The 21,934-nt window shown below is 37.3% G+C and overlaps 1 protein-coding gene across 2 annotated transcripts; it reads left to right on the top strand.

Annotated features, from left to right (window-relative positions):
* Positions 1 to 1,945: 1,945 nt before the first annotated feature.
* LOC121375715 (maltase A1-like) lies at positions 1,946 to 20,847 on the top strand. 2 transcript variants are annotated; one of them, XM_041503308.1, is made up of 10 exons: positions 1,946 to 2,780; positions 4,886 to 5,065; positions 6,346 to 6,485; positions 8,433 to 8,558; positions 10,116 to 10,262; positions 13,794 to 13,909; positions 15,250 to 15,445; positions 17,379 to 17,564; positions 18,124 to 18,258; positions 20,110 to 20,847. In XM_041503308.1, exons 1-10 carry the CDS (start codon positions 2,459 to 2,461, stop codon positions 20,455 to 20,457), a joined length of 1,896 nt encoding a protein of 631 aa, XP_041359242.1. In that variant the 5' UTR covers positions 1,946 to 2,458; the 3' UTR covers positions 20,458 to 20,847. The 2 variants fall into 2 exon arrangements, with proteins under 2 accessions (XP_041359242.1, XP_041359243.1); XM_041503309.1 differs by lacking the exon at positions 10,116 to 10,262.
* The last annotated feature ends 1,087 nt before the right edge of the window (positions 20,848 to 21,934 follow it).

Genomic DNA, 21,934 nt, shown 5'->3' with positions numbered 1-21,934 from the left:
CGCATTGTATGTTTGTTATGCTTTATATATGAAACATTATTTCATTACAAACTCAGGAAAGAAATATTTGTTTCATGACACCTCGGCATATTTTAAACTACAGCTATTATCTAACATTGAGTTATTTTGACATTTGGTCGATAGATCAAATAGAACAAACCAACTGCCATTACATAGGTGACCGATTACAATTAGGCAGCAAGAAACATTTTAAATGTATTTGATGTAGCAGTCGTAGGGCACGGACTGGTATATTGGGGGGAGGGGGGGGGGGGGGCGATAGGCTTACATTTGTGGCGATCAATCCTTCAACCTATTGCACCCCAGGCGAGCTCACTGCTAGTAAACTACATCCCGTTTCGTGTTTACAAATGCAGCCAAACATCAATATCTTGATGTTGAAGGGAACAAATCACGAAGCTTTGTTGTTCGATATAAACGTTATATCTCGAACTCAGTTATGTCGAGGGTCCAGGAGATCTGGACGTGGGATCTCGAGGTGGAGAAATTGTCTCATGCCTTATTGTTGACCAATCACTACAATGTTTATTTCGAGACACCTTTATCTAAAGCTATTTGGTTCGGTCCTTTCAGCATCGAGATAAAGATGTTTGTTTGGAGCTAATGGTGAAAAAATATGTCATTAAAAAAAAAATCGACCTTGAGATATTTTGATAACAGATGTCGAGATTACGTTTATGCCGAACCACCGAGCTATTTGGTTTGGTCTTATAGTATCGAGATGACGCTGTTAGTCCATGATGAAAATTATGTCATTAGACAATTTGTCGACCTTGAGATATCTTGGTCTCGCGAGATTACAGAGTTCGAAATAGCACCGGTTGACTATATATTTAACAAAATATATCATTAGTATATGTGTGTCGTTAAATAAAACATTTCCTTCAGTATATAGCATCGGCCTCGGTGGCGTAGTATTAAACGATCGCTAGTGTATGGAAATTCGAGTTGTGGTGCATTTTACTGAAACAGATTAAACAGTAAATAGAATTACACCTATAAACAATGGGAAATTATACTAAATATTACAGATCAATATTTGTTTTTGTTTAACGACACAAGTAAACTGGTCCGGTCCGGGGGGGGGGGGGGGTGCAGAGTCACAGTGGCACCCGTGACACTCAATTTTTAAGTGCCCTTTTTAAGGAATTTTGTTTTAAAGTACCATGAAAACACGTCTGTGTGAATCTGACCTTCGGCAAAGTTAAACTTGCCCTTTTAATACTTTTGTGACCCTCCCCCTTTGTAAAATCCTGGATCCGCCCCTAAAATCCACTAGAATGCCGCCACCCCTACACCACTATGAGGATAATCATTCGCAGAGGACAAGCGAGTGTTTCCTACTCACCAGCCAAAAAGGAAAGAAAGTTTATTTGTTTAACGACGCCACTAGAGCACATTAATTGATTGTCAAACATTTGATAATTCTGACATAGTCTTAAGGGGCGGGACGGGGGCCAGTGGTAAAGCGCTCGCTTAATGCGCGGTCGGTCTAGGATCGATCCCCGTTGGTGGGGCCATTGGGCTATTTCTCGTTCCAACCAGTGCACCACGACTGGTATATCAAAGGTCGTGGTATATGCTATCCTGTCTGTGAGATAGTGCATATAAAAGATCCCTTGCTGCTAATCGAAAAGAGTAATCCATATCTGTGTGGTCCTCAACCATATGTCTGACGCCATATAACAGTAAATAAAATGTGCTGAGTGCATCGATAAATGAAACATTTCCTTCCTTCCTCTATAGTCTTAAGCTAGATTCATACTTCATCGCCCACTCTTGTTTTCTTTTCCTTTTGTTACCGATCACAAAAAGTCTTACCAATGTCACAGTTGAGTAAACAATGTGCACGTTTGCAGGTATTACAATATTATGGATCGGGCGTAACTCTGATACACATGACCGAGTTTATGTCAACTCGTTCCTTCCTGTTTGTGTCACATTTCACAGTTGAAAGAAATCCTTATTCTTGTTGGGATTGATACCTCTTTTCCGTTGAATGCTTCTAGAAATTACATGAAATCTGGCGAGATAAAATAGACTTGGGTCCCCGAATGGAATTAGAAGGAAACAGAATCATATCCTAATCGAAATTAATTCAGTGGAATTACAATACGGAACGTTAATACAATGGAGTTACAATACGGGACGTTAATTCTGTGGAATCACAATGCGGGACGTTAATTCAGTGGAATTACAATACGGGACGTTAATTCAACGGAATCACAATACAGGACGTTAATTCAACGGAATCACAATACGGGACGTTAATTCAGTTGCCGGGTCATAATGTACTATTGCCAGTATGCTTGTGATCAATTGTTAACACCAATATCACGGTTGCTTATTTTATTCAGCTTCAGAGGAATTTATGCAAACACTTATTTGTTTACCAGTACGTGTTATCTGAAAGCAAACATAACTCGATAAAAAAAAAATGCCGCGACACCGAGGCACCCGCGATATGATTAGAGAACGCACTGTAACCAAGACAGGGGACCAAAAAGACACTGTTCAAAGTAGCAGACGCATCATGGATGAAAAGAAGACTCCATTTTGTGCCACTAAAAAATGTCTACTGATAGTTTTTGTGGGACTTCTCATTGCAATGGGCATTGTCACGGCAATTACCCTCTTAGCTCCGGCAGTGCGGGGGAGGTTCCCCCCGGATTTGCCCTGGTGGAAGACGTCTGTTATTTACCAGGTGTATCCCAGATCATTCAAGGCTTCCAACGGTGGAAAGGTCGGCGATATTAAAGGTATGTTATATATAACAAGGAAGAAACAAATATATTTAATTGTTAATTATAATTGCGCACGGTAATCAATGGGTCCCAGCTATTTCTGTCCCAAGTTAGTCTGTCCCCAGTTGGACCAGTTCGCACCCAGTGTTAGTTCCACCTCAATTGTTTATCAGTTCGCTCCAAAGTCTTTTTGAGATCGTCCCCACCTGTAAAAATTATTTTGGAGGTTGTTTTTTCAATTTATTATTATAATTGTGTTTAGTTTTTATGTGAGCGTATGTGTATGTGTAGTTATGTGTGGCCCTTGAACTTAGCTGAGAAAATGTGTTGGACCCGGTTGGAGACATATAATATATTGCTTTATATGTACCCTCAGAATGCTTGGTGTTTTCAGTGGGGTTGTGTCCGCTTCCCAGACAGGCATGCCATGGTATATTAATTACTGAAAATGACAACGTCTCAGTATAGTAAAAAAGGCTTTTAACAACCCAGAGTTCTAAGATATTTAAACACTAAACTGGTAATTCTTCCAGCATGTAGAGTGGTTAATCCTTTCACGCCTCAGACATAAAACATTCTGTTGCCCGTACCTAAACCGCAGGGCTCCCAGATTATGGTAGCCCCACTCCCATGGCTAGTGACATTCGGTGTTGTGTTAGAAAATAACTACCATCGCAACAGAGAGGCATGAATTTGCCAATTCGTCAAAATGTTAATATGTCATTTCTCACAGAACAAACAGAAGAAACACGTAGCACAGTTTTTGTGGTTGTTATTGTAACTAGATAAAAGGCAATGGACCAACCCAAATGTTCGAATTCATATCGGCCATGTATGAATGAATGAATGAATGAATGAATGGAGGGATGGATGAATGGATGAATGTTTAACGACATCCCAGCACAAAATTATATATATATATAAGTATATGAAAATATTATTTATATAATTATGTAATATATCTGCCATGCAGTCATTCTAATCACTGCTGCATAGTGTTTTACATGTATCACAGACAGACAAACATACAGACAGACAGACTTATTATAAGGCCTGTGTCCTAATTTACATTGGAAAAGCAACACATTTTTTCTCAAAGGGACATTTCTGAGTTTGCTGCATTGTAAGATGTTTCCGACAAATAAAATATTTCTACGATTAAACTTACGTGTTTAGAATATCAGTGTCTGTATATTCAATGTGTTTCTCCTCGTCTTAATATTTGTAAGAAGCCCAAACTGGAGTTTGTCTTCAAATTATGACGTACGTACAAAAAATAAATATTTTAGTGAATAAAATGAAATTTAACCTAGTACAAATATTAGAACGATCAGAAGCACGTTTAATATACAGCCATTAATATTTTATGCAGAAAAATATATTTGATATGTAATTACAATCGTTAAAAAGTCTCTGTTAGTTGATAACATCTTAAAAAATGCAGCAAACTAAGGAATGTCCCTTTAAAGCGTTTGTTAAATTGCATCACTATTCATTCATGTTACAACTAGATACATGGTCAAGGAGTATTGATACATTGTGTAGGAGTTGTTCTAGCGGACGTTGGTTTGGCTCGGTCTCGCTGAATTCATTATTAATTCGTCCAAGAATAAAATCTTATTAAAAATCAGATATATGACCAGCCTTGATGGTGTCGTGGTTAAGCCATCGGATATAAGTCTGTTAGGTACAGGGTTCGCAGCCCGGTACCGGCTCCCACCCAGAGCGAGTTTTAACGACTCAGTGGGTAGGTGTAAGGCTACTACACCCTCGTCTCTCTCACTAGCCACTAACAATTAACCCACTGTCCTGGACAGACAGCCCAGATAGCTGGGGTGTTTGCCCAGGACAGCGTGTTTGAACCTTAATTGGAAATAAGCACGAAATTAAGTTGAAATGAAAAAAATGAAATCGGAAAAATGCAAATAAAGTAAAGGACCTGAAACTGAATCTTGAATTTTTGCCAAAGTGCAAATAATTTTGAGGTTCCAGTTTACATCTCGGAAATATTTTTTTATATTTTTTTATTTATCAAAACGTACATATTAAACTGTCTAATAACCATTGTTAACCAGAAGTTATCACACCTACTTTGTGACATAGACTTGTTTAAACAACAGGTATAACCTCTAAACTGGATCATTTCGTGTACCTGAATGTGGGAGTCGTCTGGTTGAGTCCCGTGTACGAGTCCCCTATGAAGGACTTCGGCTACGACATCTCCAACCACACCGACGTCGACCCGCTGTTTGGAACAGTACAAGACTTGGAGGATTTCATACGACAAGCTCATGCTAAAGGTATGGGAATTTGAAGACACGGACCTCAATTTAATGATACCCTTGTCATATGTTTCTAGTTGGACGTTTGTTTAACGACTAACAGGGGCGGATCCAGGATTCTGTAAAGGGGATCACAAGATCTGTAGGGAGTTTGGGGAAATGCTCCTCGGGACATTTTGAAATAAATATTTTCAGAGACGCGTTTTCAGAGAGATTTAGTGTTGTATATTGTAGATAATTAAAAATGGCGCTTCAAACGGGATGGGAGGGGAGCACGGAACCATTGTGATCTCCTTCTGGATCCGCCACTGACTAAAATTACACAGTAAAGATTTTTTGTTAAGGACTAACCATTAACCTTTTCCTAAGACAGGCAGTCGAGAGAGTTGAAAAATATAGCTATATCTTTGTCTGGATGTGCGCAAGAACGTACAGTAAAGTACATTTAAAACGAACACGCTTAGAACAGACTATTGGATAATACGAACTGGTCGAAAAGTCCCCCGCTATATTATAAATAAATTTCAATGTACTAGTAGGTTACTTATATTTTTAAGTGATTTAATTTACCAAATCCCCACCCCCACCCTCGCCTTCGCTTCCAACATAATAACACATTTCTACTCGACAGGAGGCTTCTTAATAACTGACTGTACTATCAGTCATAAATATATTTATTTGGAGTATATATCATCATTATCATCATCATCATCATCATTATCGCCGTCGTGATGCTGCTGCTGCTGCTGCTGATGATGATGATGATGATGCTGCTGCTGCTGATGATGATGATGATGATGATGATGATGATGATGATGATGATGATGGTGATGATGGTGATGATGATGGTAATTATTATTGTTACTATTAAGGTGCGGGATTTAGCTTACGTCGCAGGTTCGAAACACCTCGGTGGATCTTTTAACTGTGCACCACAACTGGTCAAAGGCCGTGGTATGTGCTTTCCTGTATGTGCGAAAATGCATTATATAAAAGATCTCTTGGTACTAATGGAAAAATGTAACGGGTTTTCCCTGATGACTATGTGTCGGAATTAACAAACGTTTGACACCCAACAGCCGATGATTAATAAATCAGTGTGCTCTAGTGGTGTCGTTAAACAAAAAAATAACATATTATTTTATATTTTATTATTATTATTATACGATTATTATTATTATTATTATTATACGATTATTATTATTATTATTTTATATGTTTTTATTATTATTATTATTATTATTATTATACGATTATTATTATTATTATTATTATTATTATTATTATTATTATTATAGATATTAAAGTGATCTTGGATTTTGTACCAAACCACACGAGTGATCGACACAGATGGTTTCAGCGAAGTATCGACATGGACCCCAAGTACAAGGATTACTATGTCTGGAGAAATGGTTCAAACGACCCGCCCAACAACTGGGTAACCCTCGCTATTTGTACAGTATTAGTATATTGTAGGTGCTTATGACAGTCATTATTACGATCATCATGGACCTCCTGGTAATTGTATACATAACGTGTTTCTGTTGTAAAACAAGGTTACTGTGTTGGTAATTGTATACATAATGTATTTCTGTTTTAAAACAAGGTTAATGTGTTGGTAATTGTATACATAACGTGCTTCTGTTTTAAAACAAGGTTAGTGTGTTGGTAATAGTATGCATAATGTATTTCTGTTGTAAAACAAGGTTTGTGTGTTGGTAATTGTATACATAATGCATTTCTGCTTTAAAACAAGGTTAGTGTGTTTGTAATTGTATACATAACGTGTTTCTGTTTTAAAACAAGGTTAGTGTGTGGGTAATTGTATACATAATGTATTTCTATTTTAAAACAAGGTTATTGTGTTGGTAATTGTATAAATAGTCATAATGTATTTCTGTTGTAAAACAAGGTTAGTGTGTTTGCAATTGTATACATAATGTATTTCTCTTTTAAAACAAGGTTAGTGTGTTTGTAATTGTATACATAAACAGGCCTCGGTGGCGTCGTGGTTAGGCCATCGGTCTACAGGCTGCTGATAGGTACTGGGTTCGGATCCCAGTCGAGGCATGGGATTTTTAATCCAGATACCGACTCCAAACCCTGAGTGAGTGCTCCGCAAGGCTCAATGGGTAGGTGTAAACCACTTGCACCGACCAGTGATCCATAACTGGTTCAACAGAACAGAATATAACAGAACAGAACAGAACTTTATATCACTCAAAGCCACCATCCGGTGGCATCAGAGGAGTACAATATATACTTTATATATACATATACACGCATACGTTAAGTGACAAGTGTTTATAACAAACAAACAAATAAGTAAGATTAAACTATATAAAATGGGTTTTCAGGAGGTCAAGTGGTTATTTATAATATTAATAAGTTCACAAAGCTTTTTAAGGATGCTGACACGTTTACAGTTAAACAGTTCTCTAAATTTAATTACATTTGGTCTAATAACATAGTATGGCTTTAGTAATCTTTTTCGTTCCTTGTTAAATTTAACATAGATAAAAATATAATGAAACTCATCTCCGATATCACCTATATTACATAATGTACATGTTCTATCTTCTTTTGGAACATTGGACCACCTGCCCTTTTCAATTGGTAAGACATGATTAGATATACGAAATCGGAGAAAAGTGGTATAATTTTTCCTGTTAAGTATATTAAAGTAACTTTCAAATTCTATTTTCTGAACAAAGGCCATGGTTTGTGCTATCCTGCCTGTGGAAAGCGCAAATAAAAGATTCCTTGATGCTAATCGGAAAGAGTAGCCCATGTAGTGGCGACAGCGGGTTTCCTCTCAAAATCTGTGTGGTCCTTAACCATGTATCTGACGCCATATAACCGTAAATAAAATGTGTTGAGTGCGTCGTTAAATAAAACATTTCTTTCTTTTTGTATACATAATGTATTTCTGTTTTAAATCAAGGATAGTGCGTTTGTAATTGTATACACGATGCATTTCTGTTTTAAAACATGGTTAGTGTATTTGCAATTGTATACATAATCCATTTCTGTTTTAAACCAAGGTTAGTTTGTTGTATTTGTATACAAAATGTGTTTCTGTTTTAAACCAAAGTTCATGTGTTTGTAATTGTATACATAATGTATTTCTGGTTTGTTTGTAATTATATACATAATGTGTTTCGGTTTCAAACCAAGGTTAGTGTGTTTGTAATTGTATATAGGTCTACATGTGTATAATGTATTTCTGTTTCAAACCAAGGTTAGTGTGTTTGTAATTGTATACATAATGCGTTTCTGTTTCAAATCAAGGTTAGTGTGTTCGTAATTATATCATTATGTTTCTATTTGAAACCAAGGTTAGTGTGTTCGTCATTATATACATATGTTTCTATTTGAAACCAAGGTTAGTGTGTTTGGCGACTCTGCCTGGAACTACAGCAAGACGAGAGATCAATATTATTATCACAACTACCTCTCTGCTCAGCCAGATCTCAATTACAGGAACCCGGATGTGGTGGAAGACATGAAGGTAAATGACGGAAAGGAATATTTTATGAACGACACTTCAGAGAGAGAGAGAGAGAGAGAGAGAGAGAGAGAGAGAGAGAGAGAGAGAGAGAGAGAGAGAGAGAGAGAGAGAGAGAGAGAGAGAGAGCGATACAACCCGCACGTGGGTATAAACAAATGTCACCATTCCAGGTGTAATATCAAATGCCAAACTATTTAGATGCTACTAAAGCCGTAAAGGAGTTACATTTTAATCCTCTTGACATAGTTACATAATCTTTGGTTCCACTAATATGCTATATAATTTTGTCCTCCCAAAACGTTACATATATATATATATATATATATATATATATATATATATATATATATATATATATATATACATTTTATTTACGGTTATATGGCGTCAGACATGTGGTTAAGGACCACACAGATATTGAGAGAGGAAACCCGCGGTCGCCACTTCATGGGCTACTCTTTTCGATTAGTAGCTATGGATATTTTATATGCACCATCCCACAGACAGGGTAGTACATACCACGGTCTTTGATATACCAGTCGTGGTGAACTGGCTGGAACGAGAAATAGCCCAATGGGCCCACCGACGGGAATCGATCCTAGACCGACCGCGCATCAAGCAAGCGCTTTACCACGGGGCTACGTCCCGCTCACGAAAGAAATTAGGGAGCAATTGTTGACATTTAAGTAACTGTTGGCGAGGACATCGTTCCTTATTTGTGGTAACACATACTTATTAACAGATGTACGTTTGTTAACAATTTCAAGACATACGACTGGCTGCTCCTATGTGATAACAAGGTCACCAATGCCAAACATCCAATGAAAAAACAGCACGATCAAAATTGATTACACTGTGACGTATAGTTAACCTGACAATCATGTGTCTATGACAAATAAGTTAGCTACAAGCTCAAGGGCTGTAAATAACTTTTAGTCGGAATAGATATTAAAATTTTCTTAAAACATTACATGATTTTTGAGGATATGTAAGAAATAGAATACTACATTTGTGTCCGTTGGATACCATTTATCTCACAACTCGTTAGATACATTTTAAAACAACTCGTTGTAAGATCCAACGACCACTCATATATTATTCTCTATATAATGTGGGGGTGAGACGAAGCCTGGTGGTAAAGCATTCGCTTGATGCGCGGTCGGTTTGAGATCGATCCAAGTCAGTGGGCCCATTGGGCTATTTCTTTCTCCAGCCAGTGCACCACGACTAGTACATCAAAAGCCGTGGCATGTGCTATCCTGTCTATGGGATGGTGCATATAAAAGATCCCTTGCTGCTAATCGAAAAAGTAGCCCGCGACAGCGGGTTTCCTCCCTGTGTGATTCTTAACCACGCCTATTAACGGTAAATAAAATGTGTTGAGTGCGTCGTTAAGTAAAACATTTCCTCCTCCTATATAATGTGGGATTGAACGTCAATAACACGGTTAATTTTCTGACACAATGGATGAGTGTTTTGGTTCCAGTCACTCCTTCCTGTTAGTGTTGGTGTGATCCCATATTTATTGCTCATCAGTGTACGTGTATTTGGGTACAGGGTGTTCTGAGGTTCTGGCTGGAGCGTGGTGTCGACGGGTTCCGGATGGACGCGGTGTCGTTCTTGTTTGAAACAAAAAACGTGTCTCACAATGAACAGCCTAACCCGAACTTCAAATGTCCATTAAATACAAGTACAGAATGTAAGGTAAGTCTATACTGTTAAAAACGTTTTCTGATCTCGGAATAGTTTTATGTCACAAAAGGGTTTTTTATGTTATATTCTGTATGTTTTAAAATTATATTATACACGCACAGGACACAAATACATACAGAGGACAAACGCATATATATATTCACAAACATACACTTATACACAAACATATACACACACTCACTTACAAACACAAACACACACGCACACACTCAAACACACACACAGCACAGACACACACTCACAGACAATTACAAGCACACACACTCACGCATAAGCACACACACACTCACACGCACACACACAGTGACGTCACTAGTTAATGCGTGTGACACACTCTCAAAATTTCCCCATATTATAGGTTGGGGTTTTTTCTACTAGTAAATGGAATTATTTAGTTGTATTTGTTATAGGCATATACCTGAAGGTATAAACTTTATGTTTCAAAGCAAAAATTTATAAATATTTTGGCTGGTACCGCGATTATTGCAATTTTGACATAGCACCTTTAAGCACAAGTGGAAATAAATTAGCGCTGATCCTCCAATGTCCCTCTCCAAGTTCATTGTTTCTAATCTTATCATATCTTTGTATTTTAACTTACAAGGTCATCTCAATGGATCAATACTTACAAGAATGGAACGATCAACGTCATTTTATTTCTAAATTAAAACATTATAATAAGTTCAAACAAAGTTTTGAGTGTCAAAAATATTTATCTTTTATTTCATCGCCACACTTAAAACGCTCACTAACCAGATTACGATTATCCTCTCGTAGTCTATTATGTGAAACGGGTCGATATCATAATATACCTAATGATCAGAGATTTTGTACATTATATAATATGAAAGTTATAGAAGATGAATATCACTTTGTTAGTTTGCCCAATGTATAGAGATTTAAAACAACAGTATTTAAATAAGATTTACAATAGATGGCCAAATATCCAAACGTTTTATAGGCTAATGTCTTGTGATACCCCTACAATTGTTATTAATTTAGCAAAATATGTACACCATGCTATGCAGAGACGTCGGTTATTGTTATAATTGGTTTCTTATCTGTTCTTCACAGCTTTATACTTTCATGTATTTTCTTCAACTCACCTTCTTACTGAGTCACTGACTCTACATTTAATTTGTATTTTTCATTGTATGTTTGCTATAAGTGTTATGTAATACGTTATGCATAAACATGTTCTACCATGTTTTAAATCACTTTCTAACATAGGCGTACTGGTTCCCATTTTTGTAGGGGCTGATTATTGCCCGAATTAAACGAAAATGTCCGAATATGGATAACATTATTTATTCATATTAGAATTACTGTCAAACAGCTATATAGGGTTGCAAATGAATCACTACTCATTTTTACATGGATTACATCTAATATTGTGGGTAGAATGACCCATCTATCGTTTTTGCTCTAAGTTGAGTTGCTCCCTCCCTCCCCCCCCCTCCCCCTCCTTGTCTCGTACGCTTATGATTTCTATTGCGAAGTACAAACACACCTACTGTTTTAATAATCTCAAGTGTTCTCGCTATCAACGGTTATCGTTAACCGACTTCATACGACATACAAGTCTGTGTGACCATAGTTTTATCACTTTGTAACACAAACCAGGAATAGCAGCCTGCTTCTTTAGGGTGTTTACATGGAGAATAATATAATCAACAATAAAAGAAATACCCATATTTAATAGGTTCTCTTTTTTCTCATGATTAAACTAATTCGGTAAATATACTGTCAAAAATGGGTCTAAAATGTTCACAAAACATTGACTATCTTTTAGCACACACACAAAAAACTAATAAGATTCAAACTAATTAATTTTAAATACATTAAAGAAAATTAAATTAATATTCTCGTTTCTTTCGTGTGTTATAGATAGTGAGTATCAGTCACACGATAAAAAAAAAATGGCAGGCGACTGTAAGTAAATTAGCATGGATTGTCGAATAATAAAAAAAATATGGGATGAGAGGTATTACCGGTATATATAGAATATCAGATTTCTACGTTTTGATATCGTGAATATTTGGTGAGGTTATGAAGCTCGCCTGTTACACCGTTATCGAACCGAGCCAAATAACCACGATATCAAAACGTAGTAACTGATTTTTTTTTTATCATGCAACCCCTTTCAAGTTGTATTTTTGTAATATGTTTCAATCAAAAGCGGTATAGAAACTATTAGTTTTATCGTGTAGAAACTACTTCCGGAAGTCAGACAATAGCAGGTGCCCAAAAGCATCTTGGGAATGACATAGCCAGCCTAAAAGTTGTGTGTTTCCAAATTTTAACTAAAATACTTTGATTATATTTCAAATTCTGTTGTGTCACATTACAATTTTTTTACCTTTTTCTGTGAAAATAAACTCAAGTTTATGTGTGACCTGGCTGCTAGTGACTGTGACGTCAGACGCTGTTCCCAATGTAAACATTCTTTGCAGGAAGCTACTTGTGTTTTTGTTTCAAAAATTTTAATTAAAAATGCTGGCTAGTTCCGAATGGGAGCAAATAATGAAGAATTGAAAAATAAGAGGTAATTTGATGTTATAGGAAGTGTAAATGTTATATTCATTTATGCAATTCAACAATTATTACTGTAAATGGATGTTTCAAAAATGAGAAAACGATCTACCTGAAAATTGAGCAACGATTCGTCATGCGCACAATTCATTTCCTAGTGACATAATAACACTTCCTAGTGACATGATAACACTTCGAATTATCAGGTAGAGTTTATCGGGTCAGTAGGAAGCATGGTTGTATGATAAACCGATACATTTATGATTATGGTTCAAAGAGTAAATAATACATATTAAGGTAATATTTTACTTGTACCGATACACTCGGTAATTTCCGTAGTTTAGTTTCGTTGTCAGTCGGAAACCCCGGTCTCTTAGATTCGACTGGTTTTCTCAACAGTGTTCATACATGTGAGAAAAAAAAAAATAGCCTGACATTATTATTATTAAACAAGCTTCAGTAAACTGAAGTGACCCATATAATACTTCAGTTGGTATCATGTATTTTTTTTATTATTATTTTGTTTTGTTTTGTACGTGTTCATACGGGTAGAGGTAGAGATGATACAGATATTCTGGCAAAATGTGGTAACCTGAGACCTTTTTGTCATGTATTTCCATCATTCCATCCATGTTCTTATCCAGATTCGGGCATTTTTGTTTAATTCGGGCAAAAGCAAGCTGCCCCCCCCCCCCCCTCCCCCACCACCACCAAAATGGGAGCCCGTACGCCTCTGATGAAAATACCTTATGTTAGCACATTTTCCACGAATATTACTATTGTTTTTTCCCGAATTTGATGACTTACTCCAGGACTGCGGAAAACAGCCCCAACCTAGTACGCTTATGGTAAATAATACATTTAATATTATGATACCTATCGTAATACAAGGAACGCATGTCGCGATACATCGCGAAATAAAAATTCTCATAACACCTATCCCTACTTACTACTATGTAGCCAATATCAGATTGTGTTTCTTGTTAACAGAAATTGTTCCACTACTGGCGCCATAATTATACGATGAATCTGCCCGATAATAAAATCCTTATCGACGGATGGAGGGCTGTGCTGGACGAGTTTGAAAGAAAGGATGGTAAAACAAGGTAAAGTTTACCGTTATGAGTTTCTTATCTGTTAAAAGATCAGATTATTAAAGTTAAAGTTTGATTTGTTTAACGACATCACTAGAGCACATTGATGTATTAATCATCGGCTATTGAATGTCAAACATTTGGTAATTTTGAATCAAATTACTAATTCACTTCTAATAATGGATATAAAATATTGTTAACAGGACAGTGCCTTCTGTAGATTTTTATATACAAGTCGTAGAGCACTGGTTGAAAAGGGGAATAACTCATTGAGTTAACTGAAGGTGATAGACTCCAGGACCTGCTGAATCTCAGGCAGAATCTCTGTATGGCCACAGCCTACAATTATTTAATTTATGTGTTTGTATATAGCGCTATGCTAGGCTTAGACTACCAGCTGTCAGGACGAACTTGGCGAACTCGCACATATCACGACTTCTACGACTGTCCAGTTGCTAGTCTTAGCGCTGTTACAACTCGATTCTAGTCTTATACAACTCCTACGACCGATTAGTTGTTAATTTCAGCGCACCCATCATACGTTGGGAGTGGGGGAAATTACAACGCATCTGTCGAGTTGGCCAACAATGTCGTGACAGTTGATAGTCTGAATCCTAGCATTAGTTGTTATAGCACTTTTATTAATATCAGTAGCCCCGTGGATTTTTTAATGCACCTTTGCCTGTCTGGAGGCAATATACCATGAAAAGGATAAGGCTTGTCGTCCAGCCCATTCTCACAGGATATTGGTTTAAACAAACACACCCACTAAACCTGGCCGGGGCACATGTATTTTACATAGGCTGGAATTACCACAAAAAAAGGTCTTCAGTGTTAACAAGTTACACATGTTTGCAAACTACATGCTCTCCTTGGTCAACGTCAGTCTAATAGTTGCCACTTCAAAGCTGTCTGCCATGAAATAATCACAGTCAAACAGCAAGCTACATGCGCGAATATATTTCCGGTCAACCAAAATGGGAAGATAACTGTGATCTGTGGCCGTGAGTACTGTTTGTATTCCATTCGAAACTGCGTTCTCGAACGGGGGAGAACCCGTTCTGATCACACCACCAGACGCGGTAGTGGGATTTGAGAACGGGAACACGTTCATGAACCCTTTCTTGCCTCTTCGAAACGTTTAGGAACACGTACTCTGCGTTTCGAATACACGCTGTATGTTTTACCATTAAGAAACAGATATGATGTAATATCCCAGACAATAGTGGTGGGATGGATGTTTCCAGTTCAGTTTTCTGGAATTGTTAACAACATTTTATATTCATTGTTAGATTATTTGATGTTCTATTTTAAAATGTTTCATTCTAAATAATACTCTTTAAACATCCCAGGTTCCTATTGGCTGAAGCACGCGTGACGTCACAAGCTGTTCGCGATTGGTGGTTCAAGACGGGGTCCGACATGACCTTCAACTTCGAGCTGGCTCGTGCCGTCTACAAGAATAAGCACTGTGGCGGCACGTGCATTCGGGATGCCGTCGAGAAGGAGTACAAAGATTTACCAGAAGGGGCGTGGCCGAATTTTGTTGTAAGTTGACATGCCTTGTGCACCAGACATTGGCAATGGAAGTTCATAAACTTTAAAAATTAACTATCAGCATTTGGTATTTAAGTCCAAGTCCAATATTTTTGACATGCTCATATACCACTAGAGTTTCAAGCATGTCTGTCCCGGGTCCCGTCTCTGGATGTTATTTAAATGTATTCAAGTTACATTTATTGAGGTAGGTCTAATACAGTTGCAATGTCGTAGTGTATGTCCCATATTTCGCTATTTATACATATAGTTTTGATAAATAAATTCAAATACATCGATCCTACACATAATATTTAAATAATTAACTTGAGAATATGAAAATATTAATGTTTTGATATCCGGTGTCAACTTGTGCTTCCTCCAAGTATGGTTGCAAAAGTAAAGACAAAACCAATCCACGTTCAAATCATTGAACCACGTACAGAGCTGTGGTAAACAAAAACAAAACCTTTTACACAAAAATTACACAAAAACTAATTCCTGACTTAAATAATCATCTTTGCCTTTGGCAAACCAAACATGTTGTCATGATGTTTGTAGTAGCAGAAACAGAAAAGGTACATAGTTTAAAATTAGGGTTAATGTCTTGAAGAATGAATGAATAAATGAATGAATGTTTAACGACACCCCAGCACACAAAAAATGCATCGGTTATTGGCTGTGGTAAAGGCAAATGTCTTGAAGAAACATGAATGAATGAATTAATTAATGTTTAACGACTCCCCATCATGAAAATTACATCGATTATTGGGTGTCAAACTACGGTAAATGTATAAATGAATTCATAATCAACATCAATATTAAACATTTTCAACATTTAAATTAAAGCACAAGAACTGTACAAAAAACACAAATCTCACAGATGGATTAAAATTTAAATTTAAAGTTTGTTTTGTTTAACGACACCACTGGAGCACATCGATTAATTAATCATTTACTATTGGATATCAAACATTTGGTAATTGTGACTCACACTGATGTGAAGCAGCCCACTTAGAGATAAATGAATGTGTCAAGTATGTATGACCGATGGGAGCGCGAAACAAGACTAATTCATCCTTCCTGCACCACCCGTAGGATGACTGCCACTCTCCCAGGTCTAGCTTGACAGAATGAAGCTTGTTCGCAACCGCACTGTTCCAACCATCTTGCCAAGTTGAAGAGATAAATTGGTTAATATTATGTTTACAATCAGTTAAAGGTACACCGACCTTGGGATGAGGAAAATCCAAAGCAGACTTTGGCAGCTGAATCTGTCTTTCTTTACCCCTTAATAGATATAAAGAATGTGCGTTGTATTCAACAACTCCCATATCAAACCATTTCACAGGAAAAGATTCTCCCAACCTTTTCCCGTGATGAGGAAATGCACTCGCAGCGGCCACGGGACGTTTCGTACCTGATTTGTTTTGTCCCTGGACGTTTCGTACACACTATCATTTTATACTATAGACGTTTCGTCCCCTGGTCATATAGAACACGTTATTATGTTGAACTGTACATGTATATTGCTGCCATATTTGATTTCCAATAGTCTCAGACTAACCAGTAATCAAGGCGGGATTTAGCTTGAGGTGCTTGCGTCGCAGGATCGAACCACCTCTGTGATTGGGGGTTTTCTCGTTCCAAACAGTGCACAACAAATGGACAAAGGCCCTGGTATGTGTTTTCCTGTCTGTGAGAAAGTGCATATAAAAGGTCCCTTGCTGCTTTAGAAAACAAAAATGTAGCGGGTTTCTTCTGATGACTACGAATCAGAATCACCAAATGTTTGACACCCAATAGCCGATGTGCTCCAGTGGTGTCGTTTTCAATTAATATTGTTCTCTTTTTGTCTTCTCGTCATCAGTTAAACAACCCCGATGATGAATAAATCAATGTGCTCTAGTAGTGTCTTTAAACAAAACAAACTTCTTTTTTTCAGTTAAACAACCATGACATTAGAAGGGTGACATCTGTCAGGGATCGCAACTTCGTGAACGCCTTTAATATGCTGCTGCTAACGCTGTGGGGGACGCCGACTACGTATTACGGGGAAGAGATAGGAATGGTGGACATCGCGCCAACCTTTGCTCAATCTGTCGACCCTAAAGGATTATATTATGGAGAGGTATGACAAAACCCCAGTTATCATTGTCGTGACAGCACAATGTACGACCTTTACTAGCTGATGTAGACACAACTGAATATTGTTATTAATTGATCTAGATATTTTGCTGAAATGATCTGGCCATATTGAGCACTGCGCTGCCTTTTTTAAATAATAGTATGATCTGAATTCGCAATGTCCGTGTAGATTTTTTGGCTGTTATTCTAATCTTTCTAAAAGATTCTTTTTTTCACATGTGTTATTTTGGCCACACACCTCCGATAAATGGACAATCTGTCCCGGACCCATAGTTATAAAACTTAAAAGCCCCGCCCATACAAATAGCAAGTTTTTGTGAGGGACAAAAAGAAACATTAAAACAAAAGAAGAAAAGACCACCTTAACGTGGTTTTGATTTTGATAGTATGTGTTTGTTTGTTCGTATGTTGTTGGTTTGGGTTTTTTATTGTGCGGGAGGGGGGGGGGGGATGTTAGTTGTGTGGGCATGTTTGTTTGTTGGGTAGGTTCTTTTTAAGTCAGTAAAATATGTATTACTAGTATACGTGTCTTTTTTCGCCAGGACCTGTATCTTAACTTCACCCGTGACAAGAGTCGGTCGCCGATGCAGTGGGACGACTCCAGCATGGCAGGCTTCACGACGGGACCCGCCACCTGGCTTCCGGTGAGCGACACCTACACAGACATCAATGTACAGGTGAGTACCACCCGCCACCTGGCTTCCGGTGAGCAACACCTACACAGACATCAACGTACATGCGAGTACTGTCCGCCACCTGGCTTCCGGTGAGCGACACCTACACAGACATCAACTTACAGGTGAGTACTGTCCGCCACCTGGCTTCCGGTGAGCGACACCTACACAGACATCAACTTACAGGTGAGTACTGTCCGCCACCTGGCTACCAATGAGCGACACCTACACAGACATCAAGGTACAGGTGAGTACTGTCCGCCACCTGGCTACTGGTGAGCGACACCTACACAGACATCAATGTACAGGTGAGTACCACCCGCCACCTGGCTTCCGGTGAGCAACACCTACACAGACATCAACGTACATGCGAGTACTGTCCGCCACCTGGCTTCCGGTGAGCGACACCTACACAGACATCAACTTACAGGTGAGTACTGTCCGCCACCTGGCTACCAATGAGCGACACCTACACAGACATCAAGGTACAGGTGAGTACTGTCCGCCACCTGGCTACTGGTGAGCGACACCTACACAGACATCAACGTACAGGTGACTATGTCAAAATTAATAAATGTTTGACATCCAATAGTCGATGATTAATAGATCAATGTGCTCTAGTGGTGTCGTTAAACAAACAAAACTGTTTTCTGGGAGGACCAAAACGTTCGTTATGCTGGGGAGTAGTAAACCACTAGAGTAAAATAATATATTGATGCATGCTATTGATGGGGGTCCACTCTTCCTTCGTTAGTTTCATCGGATTTATTTCAAATTATTCACTTCGAATCTTATTAGCTTTTGTGTCTGTTAAAAATGTCAATGTCTTGCGAACATTTTAGGCCCATTTTGACAGTGTATTTAGACATATTGTTTTACGAAAACCACACCATATGGGTAGCAACTTCCTATTTGTTGGATCGTCATAATAACAATGGTAGTATGAAAAATGTTTCATCAAGTCCTAAAATGTATATAAACTTGATTTGCCAGTAACGTATTTAAATAGGACAGTTTTAATTTTAAAATCTACATAACCACCGCGTGTATAAAGCACATCTGTTGTATCAAAAATGGAAGACAGGGTTCGTTGATACGTAAGGTACCAAGTTATGGACGTAAAACACGAGAATTTCAATTTAGCAGTACGCGATCAAATCTGTCCTGACATCTCTGTTTACATGCTGAGAACACAATATATCTGGATCGTAGATGAATAAAAACATTAAAGGGATTTTCCCGAGTTTGCTGCATTGTAAGATGTTTTCGACTAATAAAATATTTCTACGATTAAACTTACATATTCAATATATTTTCGTGTTTAGAATATCAGTGTCTGTATATTCAAGGTGTTCTGGTCGTCTTAATATTTGTAACAAGCCCAAACTGGATTTTGCTTTCAAATAATTTCGTACATACGAATTAATTTTTTTTTAAATTAGGAAATAAAATGAAATTTAACCTAGTACAAATATTAGAACGATCAGAAACACGTTTAATATACAGCCAATAATATTTTATGCAGAAAAATATGTTTTGATAGGTAATTACAATTGTTAAAAAGTGTCTGTTAGTCAATAACATCTTAAAAATTGCAGCAAACTCAGGAATGTCCCTTTAATTAAACTACATCATCATCGTCGTCATCATCATCATCATCATCAGCAACAACAACAATAATAACCACATCATCATCATCACCAGTAGCATAACATAACCATACCATCGTTCACTGGGCTATAAGTGGTCTTCAAAGTCATATATACAGCAATTTTAATTTGTTCACTTTTATTTTTGTTTAAAATATGTTAATATGATATAAGTTTGATCTGTTGTTCATGTATTTCATTTCAGAAACAGAAAAATTCAACCGATATGACTCCAATTAAGGTCTACAGGACATTGGCTAAACTTCGCCAACAAGAGTCATTTTTGTATGGGAAGTTTAGCTACGCAGTCGTCAACAACAATATATTTTCATACATTCGAAAAGCCAAAGGGTTTTCGTCGTACTTGGTTGCCATCAATTTCGGGGACGTATCTTCTGTGGATGACTATAGCGGGGAGCCGGTCAGTTCGGAAGTTGGTACAGTAGTTGTAAATACTGCGAATTTCAAGGATGATACTTATGCTGTGAAGAAGGTTATATCTCTGAAACACATTTCTCTCAAACCCGGAGAAGGGTTAGTTATTAAACTGTAAGGAAGAACTGTATAGGTAGCATATGTAGATACAAATAGTATATACTTCTTACTTATGTATATGTATGTGTATAGAATATCGGGTTACTACGTTTGATATCGTATTTTTTGGCGAGGTTTAGATAACGGTGTAACAGGCGAGCTACAGCGAGCCAAATAACCACAATATTAGTACGTAGTAACATGATTTATTTTTTCATTATGCAACCCTTTCAAGTTATATTTTTATAATATATTTCAGTCAAAAGCGGTAAAGAAATTATTAGTATTATCGTGTAGAAACTACAAATGGATGTCGGATAATAGCAGGTATCAGAAAGCATATTGGGAATGGGACAACCAGCCACAAAGTTGTGTGTTTCTAAATTTTAAATAAAATACTTTGCTTATATTTTAAAGTCTGTTGCGTCACAACAGTACAATTTGTGTATCTTTTTCAGTGGCGTAGGAAGGTGCCAAAAAGTGTGGGGCCCCACTTTTATATTTACACACTTTTACACTATTATAAAGCAAATATAAAGCAAAATATCTGAAAAGTATGGGGGCATAAGACCCCCTTGCCTCCCCCCGCTTCCTACGCCAGTGTTTTTATGTAAAAATAAACTCACGTTTATATGTGATGTGAAAATCTACATTGCTGACTGCTAGTGACTGACGTCAGATGCTGTTCCAATGTCAACATTCTTTGCAGGAAGCTACTTGCTTTTTAGTTTCAAAATGTTTAATTCAAAACGCTGGTTAGTTCTGAATGGAAACGAATAAAAGAGAATTGGAGAATAAGAGGTAATTTGGCTTCGTCCTGACAAGACATCTAAAGCGAAATCGGTATCACTTTGTAAACACAGTGACCACTTGCATTGTACACAGTCGCTGATGAATGGTGAAGAATTTGAGGTATACCTATCATAGATACTAATTAAATGTTATTATTATTAATTTATTATTATTATTATTATCATCATCATCAGTTTTCAGTAAAGATATATTCACTTCTACATTGCAGTTGCCCTGAATACGTTTTCAGTGTTCGAGATTAAAAATTGTGGGCAGTATCCCAGTTGGATACTAACATTTCAAAATCTGATATCCCACCTGAGAATTTAGTATCCCACTTAAATGAAATTCATAAATAACATCATAACTAACTTGGAAGACATTGTTCTCGTTCCCAGTCTATTGCTACGCCGCAATCGAAATCGCGGAATTCGTGAAATTCGCAATCAGACGGAATCTGCAAAAAGATTTGTTGCATCTATGTTTGAGTAATACTGACATAAATTAATATTTAGCAGTAATATATAAGTGTTTCTGACATTACTAATGATAAACCTACCTGTATCAATTTTCTGCAGATGTGGAATCAATATCTCAAATAAAATTTGAAGGGAGGAAACATCCAACAAAAACAATAGCGACTTCCCAGTCAATTGCTATGCCGCTATTGTTCCAGTGTAGCATTAGACTGGGTAACAAGTTAG

Source organism: Gigantopelta aegis, chromosome 6 (assembly GCF_016097555.1).
Source record: "Gigantopelta aegis isolate Gae_Host chromosome 6, Gae_host_genome, whole genome shotgun sequence".
In the NCBI taxonomy this organism is placed as follows: Eukaryota; Metazoa; Mollusca; class Gastropoda; order Neomphalida; family Peltospiridae; genus Gigantopelta; species Gigantopelta aegis.
The sequence above is the reverse complement of the archived record's forward strand: the minus strand, read 5'-3'. Positions and strand labels throughout refer to the sequence as shown.